The 13,937-nt window shown below is 40.2% G+C and overlaps 1 protein-coding gene across 1 annotated transcript; it reads left to right on the top strand.

The window, feature by feature from the left end:
- The first annotated feature begins 477 nt into the window (after window positions 1–477).
- Window positions 478–5,743, top strand: LOC133000485 (rac GTPase-activating protein 1-like). Its single transcript, XM_061070432.1, has 16 exons — window positions 478–562; window positions 1,023–1,225; window positions 1,360–1,511; window positions 1,843–1,912; window positions 2,039–2,092; window positions 2,252–2,329; window positions 2,477–2,588; window positions 2,750–2,886; window positions 3,229–3,393; window positions 3,489–3,584; window positions 3,744–3,942; window positions 4,119–4,224; window positions 4,374–4,506; window positions 4,733–4,841; window positions 5,040–5,148; window positions 5,658–5,743. Exons 1-16 carry the CDS (start codon window positions 478–480, stop codon window positions 5,731–5,733), a joined length of 1,884 nt encoding a protein of 627 aa, XP_060926415.1. The 3' UTR covers window positions 5,734–5,743.
- Window positions 5,744–13,937: the final 8,194 nt, after the last annotated feature.

Here is a 13,937-nt window from a genome sequence, read left to right as displayed (position 1 = left end):
TAAGTTCGTGCTCGAGGAGAGGCGGTGGACTATGGGCAGAAAAGGTCTCTGGTTCGACTCCACGGAGAAACAACAAAAAGACGAATCTGGATTGATCTGTCCAAAAATCCAAGAGGATTCTCCCTACCCTGTCTAGTGCCCCTGAGCAAGGCACCTTACTCCCCCAACATCTGCTCCCCGGGCGCCGTACATGGCTGCTCACTGCTCTGTGTCCTGCACCAGATGGGCTAAAAGCAGAGGTTACATTTCCCTCCTTGCATGAGTGTGCTTGTGCATGTTTGTGCATGTGTTTGGGACAAATAAATGTATCTTAATCTTAATCTTACAAGGGGAAGTAACCTGTAATGATTCACTGCTAACTCTGTGCGATCCACGATGGGAAACCACCGAAACAACAAAACGATCAGAGTTATCATCCACATGTTCTCTGTGTTAGTTAAAGTGTATCTGTGTGTGATCCAGCTGCAGTGAGACAGGATGGAGTCGTCTACAGTGAACCTGTACAACCAGTTCCAGAGTCTCAGGGCTCAGGTGGACGGCCTGAATGAGGGCATTGAACCACGTAAGTTATTTCCACACGCATTGGTATTTGTCACTTCAGAAGCCCGTCGCTGTGTTATTGTAGTGAAACCACTCTGCTGTGGCATGTGCTGGTGTTAGCAGCACTAATATGTTGGGTTTTGTACTGTTTGAATACCAACATGTGTAAAGTGCAGCGTTGAATTATTAACCATTGAGTGAATGCAGAAACAGTGCTCAGTATACAGCCTCTGTTTTATTAGTTAAGTCTGAAAGGGCCTGGGTATGTTGAGCATTTCCATAACAAGAGCCTATATAATTCACTTCCACAAAAGCACTGTTACTTTACAACAGGAAACTTTTTGTCTTTTTGGGCTTTGTCTGGCAGTAATTTGCATGATTACAGCTGTAATGGCGATCAACTACACAGAACTACCGCTGGGTAAATACAATATGGTTGACAGCCTCAATATAAAATTATTTTCTTCCATTGTCTTATTCAGAGTTCCTAAAGATGGCAATGAACTTTGAGGATTGCCGTAAGAAGTGGCTGCGGGCGGGCGACGAGCTGGTTTCCTGTCAAGAAATATTGGCAAAAGCGGAGACTGAGAGGGGAGCGCTGGAGGTCAAACTAAAGCACGCTCGCAACCAGGTGGACGTGGAGATCCGCCGGCGGCAGAAGGCTGAGACACTCTATGAGAAGCTGGTTAGTGTAACAGTGTTTACAGTTTATATGCAAGTTTATGTATCTTTAAATAATGCAATGGTCATTTCTTTGTAAAGTGATTTTTTGGCAACAAGTAAATATGAATTATAACGACATGTTTTCCTCTTTCTCAGGAACGTCAGCTGCAGTTGATCAGGGAGCTGCTAATATCAGACAACGGTAACAGTGTCCTCCTGAGCGAGGAGCAGCGCTCTGCCCTGGCCTTTCTCAGCGCTCACTCCCAGGCATCACAGGCTGCTAAAGGGAACCTCAACTCCAGCCGAAGGTTAGACCCTCCTAATCTGGTTCTGAAACAGTACTGATGAGGCTAATGATGATTCTAGATTTTCAAATAACTAAGTTGTCGACTCTTTTCTTGCTCTTTTAGTCATCTTAAAGATACTGTAGTGTAGCACTTCATTTAACTACACTCTGTACCATACAGAGTTGTATAATGCTGTGCTTACTGTCCATTGTAGACGATAGAATATATGTGAAATATTAATTCCTATATTAGAACTAATTAATGTATATGTCATGCTATTTGCCAGGGCAAAACTTAATTCCCCATTAACATGGATACTGTGGGATTAAATAGACTTTCATCTTTTTTACAGGTTAACTAAGATCGATGAATCGGCTTCTTTGCTATCGGACATTAGCTACGACCAAACGGATGACTCTCTGGTATATTGACCTCATTTCCTGTATATAATTGAATGATAACTCATGATTTGAGTCTCAAATCGTGGGACAATAGTGTTCATGAACACTGACTAAGTACTACTGTCTTTCTATGCACTTGTCTTCTAGGACTGGGACTCCTCTGTGATGAAGACTGTGAGACTGCAGAAACGGCAGAAGCGAGTTAGTGATTCCTTAACTCATATTTTCTTTGTTTATATTAATGACACTTTAATTTTTCGCATTTGATTCAGGTTAGGGATAAATGTGGTTAGGGGTCTTTTTCTTGCTATTTATCAAGCCACAAGAAAGTTTTATTTAAAGTTCAATTTCAATCCACAGCGTTCCTCCAGAAAACTCGCCGAAGTTCCTCCACAGGCTTTGAAGAAACGTCGCTCCACTGGACGCACGCCAGAAAGAGTAATGCTGACCTCTACAGCCTAATCTAACACATAGCACAAACATCTGCAAAACAGACTGCATCTCTAAACATATAAAGTTCAGTAAAATAAAATCAGTTTGCATAAAAGACCATTAAACATCTTTTTTTTAATATATATAATTCAGATGAATGAGTCTATTGTGGCCAAAACTACCATCACTGTGCCTGGTGGCACTGTTGAGACTGTCTCCACCATCGAAACTGTGCCGTACTGGACACGCAGCAGAAAGAAAAGTGGTAAGAATATTGTAGATAGAACATTTTTTTGTGGGACCTGGGAACAAACAAGTAAATAATTCTGACCCTGTTGGAATTTTTCCAGTTGGGTTTTGTTAATTCATTTTTTTTACTGGTTTTGGTATTTGACTAATGTGAGTTTGTGTCTGCAGTAGCTCCAGCGTGGGCTGATACAACCACTACTGACCAATCTGAGACCGCCAGCGAGGCCCCCAGCACAACTGTGTCAGATTTCCCAGCATCACTCCAAACCCCGAAATCTAAAGGAGGAAAGAAGCACCAGTTCATCCCTAAAACAGTAAGAGCAAGAACTTAGTGCTGTGATGTTGTATTTCTCCTGACATCAGAACGGTGAGCTGTGTCATCTTGTTGATGTGTGACCAACCGGTTGAGGCAGATGGCCGCCCACATAGAGTCTGGTTCTGCTAGAGGTTTCTCCCGGTTAATGAAGGAGTTTTTCCTCTCCTCAGTCGCCAAAGTGCTGCTCATTGTGGGAACTGTTGAGTTTCTCTATAAAAAATGTAAAGGTCTTGACCTTCAATGTAAAGTGCCTTGAGATAATGTATGTTATGATTTGGGGCTATACAAATTGAATTGATGTACTTACCCGCTTTATGCACTGTGTCCCATCCATCACCAGGTGATCAGGTCTGAATTCTGTGCGCCCTGTGGAAGAAGAACAAAGTTTGGAAAGATTTACCTTCGCTGTCAGGATTGCAGGGTTGTGACTCATCCAGAATGTCGTGACCGCTGTCCCCTGCCCTGTAACCCCACATCTGTTAGCACTCCCATCTATAACACAGAGGTACATTTTCTCATCGCTTTATGATACGTTTCAATATTAAAATGTTCTATTATTTTCATGTTACCTACATGAAAACTGATGTGTTCTGTGTGTAGTCCACCCTGGCTGACTTTGCTCCAGCCACATCCCCAAAGATCCCAGCTTTGGTTATCTACTGCATTAAGGAGATTGAACACAGAGGCCTACATGAGGTGAGGCTGACTTAATTAAAGTCCCTGTTTACTTGTCACCATCATATTAATGCTGCAATCCTTTCCCTTGAGCAATTCTAATAGATAATCCCTTCTCTAATTGGTTATCTCCTTCACAGCCAGACAATGACGATTGCTTTTATCTTTTCCTCACTCCAGGTTGGCCTGTATAGACTCTCTGGCAACGAGCGCTTGGTGAAAGAGCTGAAAGAGAAGCTGATTAGAGGAAAGACTCTGCCTCGGCTTAACAAAGTAGAAGACATCAACATTATTACAGGTGTCCTCAAAGACTTCCTCAGAAACCTCCCTGAGCCACTGCTCACCTGCCACCTCAACAAAACCTTCATGGAAGCAGCAGGTGAGTTTCTGAACCTGAATTGCTTGTGGGTGGTCTGTTATCTAAAATGGTCTTTATACATCAGAAACTTTTTATTGCTTAAGAGCAAATACTTTGATTTATTAAATGACCTCATTTGGATAGAGGAAACGGCTATTTACAGGCAGATTAACTGACTGGTGTTAATGTCATTTTAGAAATCCAGGATGATGACAACAGTCTGGCCATGTTGTACCACACGATAAGTGAGCTGCCTCAACCCAACCGAGACACTCTGGCCTGCATGATGATTCACCTGCAAAAGTAATTAAAACAATTCAAAAAGGCTTTTGTTTCTATCCTGTTTCTACGCTAGCATAGACCTTGTTGTGACCTCTAACATTTCTGATATTCAGGTCAGCATGCACAGTTGAAAAGGACGTTGTGAAATGTATAATTACTTCTTTCCCCAGGGTGTCACAGTATGTGGATAACAAAATGGATGTGCGCAACCTGGCCAGGGTCTTTGGCCCAACCCTTGTGGGTCATGCTGTTCCCAACCCAGACCCCATGACCATCCTGAATGACACAAGTAGACAACCAAAGGTAACGTGTGTGTGTGTGTGTGTGTGTGTGTGTGTGTGTGTGTGTGTGTGTGTGTGTGTGTGTGTGTGTGTGTGTGTGTGTGTGTGTGTGTGTGTGTGTGTGTGTGTGTGTGTGTGTGTGTGTGTGTGTGTGTGTGTGTGTGTGTGTGTGTGTTTTTTTACTTTGAGAACAATGTTTTTGTTATTTGGACATGTTTTTATGAAAATTCATGTTGTTCTGTCTCAAGGTGATAGAGCGTTTGCTCAGTATTCCAGAAAGCTACTGGAGCCAGTTTGCCTTCCCAGATAATACAGCCATGGACAGCAATCACCAGTTTGAAACTCCAGACCACCAAGGTAAAACACGGACAGCTACACTGGAAATACACAGGATGAAATCACTCGAATAACACAAGATGAAGATGACGTGATTGCTAGTTGTGGCAAGACGTCATAAGTTTGAGATTTAAATTCCTATTAAAATGTTATCAATGGATACAACCTCTTTGCTTAATAATTAACAATAGTCTGTATTGGTGTTTCATTTATCTGTAGTGAGCATATTGGGACCAGTGACGACTCCAGAGCACCAGATGATGGTTAAAACACCCTCCTCTAGCTCGCTGTCCCAGCGCATGATGCAGACCCTCTCCAGCACCTCCTTGTAAGTTCACTCGCATTCTGTTCACACAAAACTGAAATAAATAGTGTGTTTTCTTCATATGCCACAGCTTTGGCCAGGATAATATTTCCCATTTCAAATGATAGTGTGCATTTTAAATAAAGGAGTGGTTGAGATGTCAGGCCAGCACAGACTGTAAACGGCCACATAGTCCAGAGAATCTTATCTTAACAATTTACGAAATGAAAACAACTGTTTGTCTTGGGCCATGAAAATAAAATATGAAGTCTTTCATCTTGATTATATTGTTTAAAAACAAATTATCATACAATTATCACCCCAGTCTTTGTGCTAAGCTAAGTTTGTGTTGTTTGCATATTTAAGTTGAAAGAATAGTTTTATCGATGTCACCTCCAATTCAATCTCAAGTCATTCTCAAATGAAGACTGCATTCCCCTTTTTACCTATAAATATTTATCCTCGGGGGTACTCAAATTATTATGATGAATACGCTTAAAATATGACCGTCTTCCCCTCGCCTCTTCTTTTAGATTTGGGAGCAAGGGCAGATCAACAGCTGCCTGTAACCGTCAGGGGAACTTCTTCTCTTCTCCACAGCTCAAGTAATGTAAAGTGTAAAAGAAAAAAAAGATGCTCACCCATGTTGTATTTTTTTACCTACTGCAATAACAAAATGTATAATCACATAATCGTGTGGGAAAACTACTGTGCAATTTTAGCATGCAAAAAAACATTGATTTTTTTATTGAAGTGTTCTAACCTCATTGCCATATGTTTTATTTTTTTCTGTGGAAAGATTCCTGCATGAGTGTTTAAAGTTTGTTATTTTATATCTTGTGAGTACTAACAATTTATTATTGACCAAAACTGGTCACATGTATGTGATGTTGAGGTTTAACTCTTAACCCAATTTAATGATCGTTATTTTCTAATAACCCTTGGCATTGATGTTCCTAAGCTATTTGATCAGAGGTGTTTATCCATCTTTGAATCTGTGGTTGTAACCACGGTGACAGGGATGCGAGGGCCCACTGCTGCATAGGACAATGAAAAATCATATTATTGGCCAGTGTCTTTTCAGCTTTACTTACGTTGTCTTGGAAACTGACACCAGTTTCCTGATTTTATAATTTTGTCTTATGTATGTTGATTGTGTTGCGTGAAATAACAATCATGAATTTTCTACTTTAACAATACTGCATTGTAAACACTGACACTGAATGGGAATAACGTTGCTTTTTGCACTGTATGAATGTACGTTAACAATCTGAGTACTTTCTACCTAGAAGTACAGAACATTAGAGGCTGCTGTTGCACCACTTTTATTATGTAAACCTTAACCAAAGAAGAGGATCTGAGACATCTGTGTGCTCATCACAAAATAAAGTTTCTACAGCCTGATCAGTTACTGTTGAGGTATCCACAGTAGTTTGTACGGTGACATGTCAAGTAACACACTGGAGAAAATGTCTTCTCGCTGTCACTTTGACAAACTCCAGATTTCAGCGTGATTTAAGATCTCCTTATTTGTGGTTACATTTTTATGTTAAAACCAAATCTAGTGCCAGTCAGAAATATGGATAATTTTAGGTTGTCGGATCCTTTAACACAGCTTTGTTCTATATGTATTTTATACATCCTTGTACAATATTTCCATTTTATTGTTTCTCTAATGAAATACTGTCTAACTGCCTTAAGATCTTATGGACTGAATATATTTATGTCCATTCCTTTTGTCTTGATCAAATAAGATCACACAAATCCATAGTGGAGTTAAAAATAAAACATCAAAAGACTGGATGGTTTGTCTTGGTGGGTTTTGTTCATGCATGTGGGACGAGGAGCGCTGCTGAAATGAGGCCTGAGAGCATGTGAGGAAAACATCATACTAGTGGGTTTTATAAGCAGAAATTCAACATAAAAAAAACCCACCAAACACGTTTTTGTGTTGCCCTGTTAACTTAGGGTATCCGCGGGGTCTTGAAAAGTATTAAAAGTTGATATATCAATTAAGGGAAAATCAAGACCCTTAAAAAGTCAGAATCTTTTTCAAATTCAAGACTCTTTAAATGTGTTGCCGATGGTTTTTCCCTCTTATACTGTCAGGCCTCAACAGAAAAATGACACGAGAGATGGTTATTGAATCGGAACATCACACCCGTTTATTTTCCTCCACATTTCAAAACTTCTCTCGACAACACCCCCTTCCGTTAGAACCCCGCTTCAAAGTCCAAACCAACACGCTGCTTATAACAGGAACTACACATCAACCTTCCACAATAAAGACACTAATAAAATAGTTTACAGATGTGTTGTTTTTTCGATGTGAATAGCATTTTTGTCAAAAGTTATTAGTTTATTTGAATCCTCACAACAGCGCAACAAAAAAATACCTGGCTAACATTTTTACTGTATAGATTGAGATTATTCAAAGTAAAGTCAAACATTTCAACTGTGGAATAGATCATTTCTGGATATTTCAAAGTACTATAAAAATACTTTGCTCAATAAGTTCAGAGAGAGACTAGTATGCCTGTGTTCAGGACCTCTCTGACTACCTACATACTGAATATTAAACATTTTTACTATATAGATTTTGAGATTATTCAAAGTAAAGTCAAACATTTCAACTGTGGAATAGATCATTTCTGGATATTTCAAAGTACTATAAAAACACTTAATAAGTTCAGAGAGAGACTGATATGCCTGTGTTCAGATCCTCTCTCACTAGCTACATACTGAATATTAAACATTTTTAGTGTAAATAATTTGGAGTTTATTCAAAGTAAAGTCCAACATGTGTACAATCAAATCAGTTCATTTCTGGATATTTCAAAGTACTGTTAAAACACTTTGCTCAATAAGTTCAGAGAGAGACTAGTATGCCTGTGTTCAGGACCTCTCTGACTACCTACATACTGAATATTAAACATTTTTACTGTATAGATTTGGAGTTTATTCAAAGTAAAGTCCGACATGTGTACAATCAAATCAGTTCATTTCTGGATATTTCAAAGTACTATAAAAACACTTTGCTCAATAAGTTCAGAGAGAGAGAGAGAGAGATATCTCTCTCATTTGAAACGGTGTAATCAGTGCAATTGTATTGTAGAGTGATGTTTCCTTTTTCCTAAACACATGTTCAATGGTTGAATAACTGAAGGTTTAAACATTGGAACGTTATACCCTCATCTCTTTTTCTTTTTGATCCTACCGTGGATGCAAGGACAGATGAATAAAAAGGACGGATAAGTGGACGGAAGGCAGTGATGGTCTCATCTGATAAGACCTGTTCTAGTTAGTGTATCTGTCCTGGAAGATAAAAGGGTGGAGAAGGGAGAGATACAGATGCAGAAACTGGTGTAACCTCTCTGAGAGACTCAGTGTTACTACGAAATGAGGTGTAGTTCAACATGAATACATTTTTATCTGGTATCTGCTAAGTGCTTTATCACTATAACAGATTGGGGACAACATGTAATAGTTAGTTAGATTTTTTAAATTTTCGCTGTAAGCATTTCTTAATCCGATTTAAATAATATATGTTGTTTCTATATAAAATTAAAATCAAATACATCGAATTGGCTGAAAATGACACGTGGAAATCAGGATAAAACGTTTGTGTGTGGAGTACATAGTATTATACTACCCCCTGCTGGTAATGTTTAGAATTGCATCTAAGGAGAGCGGAAAAGAACCCTGTTCTGGGGAAGGAAAACCAGGGTTGTGCTCACAGAATCCCCTTCAAATAAATGTGTACACTTGTTATCCTTTGTCACGTTATGGTCTAAATGGTTAAAACACAGTAATTTATACTTCTCCTATTGGATATTGTACATTTAAATGTAGTGTTAAGAAATGTTAAGAGAACCAATATGGCCATCACTGATCTTGTAGTAAACTTTAGACTGTTGTCCCTTTTGAAATATAGCATATTTGTTTAAGCTGCAGGATGCCTGTCAACACCTGGCAAAGGAACTGCCAATGCTAAATAGCCTTTCAGCTAAACACATTTAAATCCGATTTGTATTGTTGCTGTATTCTTGTAGCCCTCAATGTTCATTCATCTTGATTTTCAACGTCTAATTTGAGTGTTAACCATTGTTGAAAATCTTAAATGAAAGAGCGTAGACACAACAGCATTTCTTCCAAAGCTGACATGGAACTGAACGATAATACAATTTGGCTCATTGTTCAAATAATCATTACAGCTATTTCCATAATCTATTGAGCTGAGTGGACAGGCGATGAGGTCCAACATCATCATGAATTAAAGCAGGGGTCATTTACTCATCTTATAGTTATTCCATTAACAGCTCACTGTGGAGAGAGCTGAACTCAGGCGGAACCTATTGACATACATTTTATATGGCCTCATTCAATACAGAGCTTCAGCAGCACATTCGGCCCTTTGAGATCTACACCCAGCTGTTTGGGGGAGAAATGAAAATATGGTGAGCAGAGTTCATCCAAATTAGCCTGTTACTTGCTTCCTTTTTTTCTGACTGTTACACACACACTCAAACCTGCACACACAAACCCAAACGAGAGAAAAGTCCTGAAAAAATGTTTGAATTTCAAATCAACATTAATAGTTCATTATCCTGAAATAAGGTCTCCTGTGTGTCGATCTGTCCTCATCGGGGGGATTGTGTGTTTATGCTGTACAATGCAGCATACGCTCGGAGGCTGCAGACATCAAACAGCTGGCTGTGTACAGTGCGTCTCTGCAGCTCCACATTCCAGCATGCCCCAGTGTGTAGTGATGGAGCTCTGCTCTGATGAGGGCCAAATGAGTAACCAGTCCAATTAAGAGCTCTTAAATAAATTACAATGTAAGCTAGTAAACACACAACAACAACAGCACTATTTAATTCCTTTATTTATACAGTGAACTGCAAGCAGTGATGCCAAGGGAGAGAAAAGTGCTATTACCATCTCTGGAAGCGGTGTACGATCAATAAATTATTCAATTTCATAAGGTTCAGTTATCGCTGGTATTGACTGATTGGAAATACGTCTATAGGTGTCAAGCTCTCGCTGAGCAGCATGTACAGTTTGTCCGGGGCTGTCTGTTCGAGTCCGAAGCCAATAATGTCAGCACCTCAGAGATGTCAGCTCAATAGGTGCCAGTCAAATCCAACCATCTGATCATATACCCAATCAATTAGTTTGTTAAAGTAGAAAGTCGGGTTAACACTAGACAAATGTTTTCTTACATGTCTTGTTTGTAGCAACATAAAACACTTCACTTGCCAGAGGCGTTTCTGTGTTGCAAAACCCACTCGCTAGTTTGTAAGATTTACTGGTGGATGAGGCCACGCTTCATACAGATTTGCATATCAAGTGACATAAAAATGTTCTGGGGAAAAGAAGCAGCGACTGAGTTTAGGGAAGAAAACGTGAAACGCTGCAGATTTATAGACATGACGACCACGACTAACACGCTGCCTCCTTAGCAGGCTAAGCATGTGCTGCAGTAGTGATCCTCCAGATTTGTTTCTCATACTGTTTTCAGTGAATTATGTGACAGACTGTGTGATCAATATGCTTTCCATTTGCTAAATGAAATGCACGACACTGAAATACCAAACTACGATCTGCCTTTAAAACCCAGAAAATGGAGAAAAAAAAAAGAGTCATTGTCCAATATACACCCACCTGTGAGTTTCTCTCAGCTTCAATACCCCTGCTCTCTCACTCCATCTCTTCTGTGGCTTCATCCCTCGTTCACAACCCCCCTGCTCCCTCTCCCTCCTTTGAATCGAACCGCCGTCTTAGCCCGGCTACCATGCATGGTCGATACCTTGTTACCACAGAAAAATCAATTATCTTGACCAAGCAGCAGGGGGAAGAGGCAATAATGAAAGAATGCTCCTCCTTTCCAGACGATGGCCACGGTCATTAAATATGAATTTATCATTAGCTGGAGAGATTTATGGAGCGAGATGTGGGCCCCGAGTTCACGCCCTCTTTACAGCATAAGTTCAATGTCTGGTTGCGAGTGTAAACTAATGGGTAACAGCTTTTCAGGCTGATTATATGATATATCCTAAAGCTTAAGTAGGAATGGATTATTTCAGTCTGTCAAACACAAGCAATCTTCTGAAAAGAGGCCACATAACATCGCCTTACTGCAAATGACAAGAACGTCTACATGTTCAGTTGTCGCCTCTGAGGAGAGAGTGAAGGACACATCCGAAAAATGATTTTGCCGGTGTGAGGTGCTAGCTGCATGAGATGCCACCGCATTGACGAGCAGCCGGGCTCTCATCAGTTTAATGTTTGAGCGCCACTCACAGGTGACAGAGGAGATGACCGTGATGGGCGACAGGTAGGTGGGCATACCTGCTGTACCTACTCTGTAATGAGCCACGTGTCTGACAGCTACACTGCTGCTAGAAGAGTGGAAAAAGAAACCAAAACCCCTAACGTCACCACAGTCAGAGAAAAAAGAAGAAGTGCAAATGAGAGAGAGAGGGATGAGGATGGAGCAGAGAGAGAAAAATTTGTAATTTGGACTTGCTCTTAAGGCAGCAATAAATTCCATTTTAATGGGGCACCACAAGCAGTAGCAGGCACTCAGCAGTCTGTTGTGTTTGATGCCAAATTGTGCAGAATAAACAGATTTGCTGTGCAGCTGGTCCAAAGACACTTTCTCTCCGTGTCTCTCTCATGCTCTGTTCCTCCTCTTCCACCACAAATGGACATACGGGACAAGAATTAGACAAATTGTCAAAAAAGATGGCAAGAGCTTTGATTCATTTTCTTCCACTTAACTGAGTACTCAAATCCAGCTGTCGCATACAGAGCATTTATTTTAACAGGAAAAGAGAGAGAGCTCTAGCCTCTAATGAGAAGCAACGCGCCACATCTGGCTCGTACAGCCTCCTCGGAAGATGAGGACGACACGTTAGGATATGGTCACCCTTCACAAGTTCATCCATGTCTGAGGCTGCTTCCATTGATTCCTGATCCCTTTACCCTAACCTCAGACCAAATGTCTACCCAACCCCTAACAGCACTTTTCTACAAAACCTGACCTCTGAAGCTGACCCTTAGCAGCTGTCTCCAGGCTGCCTTGTCGTGGGCAACAGTATGTGAAATGGAAGAGAACCACTATTCGATGGGGGAAACAGACTTCAACACAACTTATGCATGGTCCCTGCATTTAGATTCAGCATTGGTACACTAGGTGACATAATGCAAAACAATATAAAAGGATGTCAAAAGTCCCAAAATAACACTTGGAGAAACTTTTTAGTAGTACTGAATAAACTGACAATACAAGAGCGATTTTGACTGTGTGACGCCAAAAAAGTTTGGGGCATAAAAAAAGAAATGTGTCAGCGTTCTCCACATTGGTCAGTGTGAGACGAAATCTTATTGTGAAACTCATGACATTTGGTTACATTAGTGCTTTGAGTTGATACTGTATCAGCAAGTTGCTTTGCTTACACAATGGCAGTAGGAAGGTAAGCATGCTGATTGTTTATTACATGTCATTTGGTGGACGCTTTGATCCAAAGCGACTTACAGTTAGTGTATTCAACATCTACGAGGGGCCATTCAGGGGTTCAGTATCTTGCCCAAGGACGCTTCGCAATGCAGATTGGGAAGACTGAGGATTGATCTGGCAACCTTCTGGTTTGAGGCCAAACACTCTACCCCCTCAACCACAGCCGGTCCATTTATCATGTTAGCATTCTACCAGTAGCTAACTAGAAAGACCCTACACACAATGAAATCAAGTTTATATCTACTAGATCTAGATTTGTATTTGGATTTGCTAAATAAATAAATAGCCTAGATACAGTACAACTGGAAGTTTTTCCGCCCGCCTGACCCATACCACATTCTTCCACCAAGTTTCATGGTAGTCCTACCTTTACTTTTTGTGTTATGCTGCTGACTCACAGACAAACACAAACAAACAAACCCTGAGGAAAACATAACCTCCTTAGTGGAGGTAAAAAGCACTAAACTGAGTGCAGTGCAGCTGGGGACGGTGGCAGTGTGTCAAGTATTGAATCATTTCATTAATTAAAGTACTGACCTGAAGTTGGTGCTACATAAAAACCTAATGTGTTTTTACTTGTACTACATTTCATCACAATTTGTCCAATGGTTATTAAGACATTATAATCAAAAGCACAAATCTTGACCTTTTAATTTTAGAGTCACCAGCATAACTCCTGCATTTCAATTGCCATTGCTGCTCCCTTTATTTCTATTAGACTTTTTCTTATGTTTAAAAACATACGTTTTCACGACATTTACTTACCTCTTCATTACATAAACGTCCTTGAATCAATGTTGTAGATATTGTAATTTTGTTGATGCTGAGAGGGATCCCTTACATGTTCTCACAGGGTAAGTTAAGACTTTGAACTATAAGTGCCGCTGGTGGCAAAGTGGCTCATCATCGCCACTAGGATTCATCCTCTGGGGAGCATGATGTTGTTTTAATTTCATGGATATCCATTTAATAGTTATTAAGATAGTCTGGACCAAATTGGTGGGTGGACCAACAGATCAAAAGACACATCCATCCCTACAACCACAGTGCTAGCTCTCCAAATATATAATTCTTCAAAGAATAAACCTCCTTTTTGAGTGACATAATGGCCTGGTGGCAGCTCACTGTAGGAACTCACTGAGTAATCACTGCTGCTGTCATCTCCACTGTTTCCACACATGTGCATACAAACACATACACGATAAAATACCTGTGAGGATGCAGCTGGGTGTTTGTGTGTTTCCTCCTGCGTGAGTGCATATAAACTCATGTAATTTAATGTGAATGTGTG

Source organism: Limanda limanda, chromosome 4 (assembly GCF_963576545.1).
Source record: "Limanda limanda chromosome 4, fLimLim1.1, whole genome shotgun sequence".
In the NCBI taxonomy this organism is placed as follows: domain Eukaryota; kingdom Metazoa; phylum Chordata; class Actinopteri; order Pleuronectiformes; family Pleuronectidae; genus Limanda; species Limanda limanda.
This window is presented reverse-complemented; position numbering and strand designations above follow the sequence as displayed.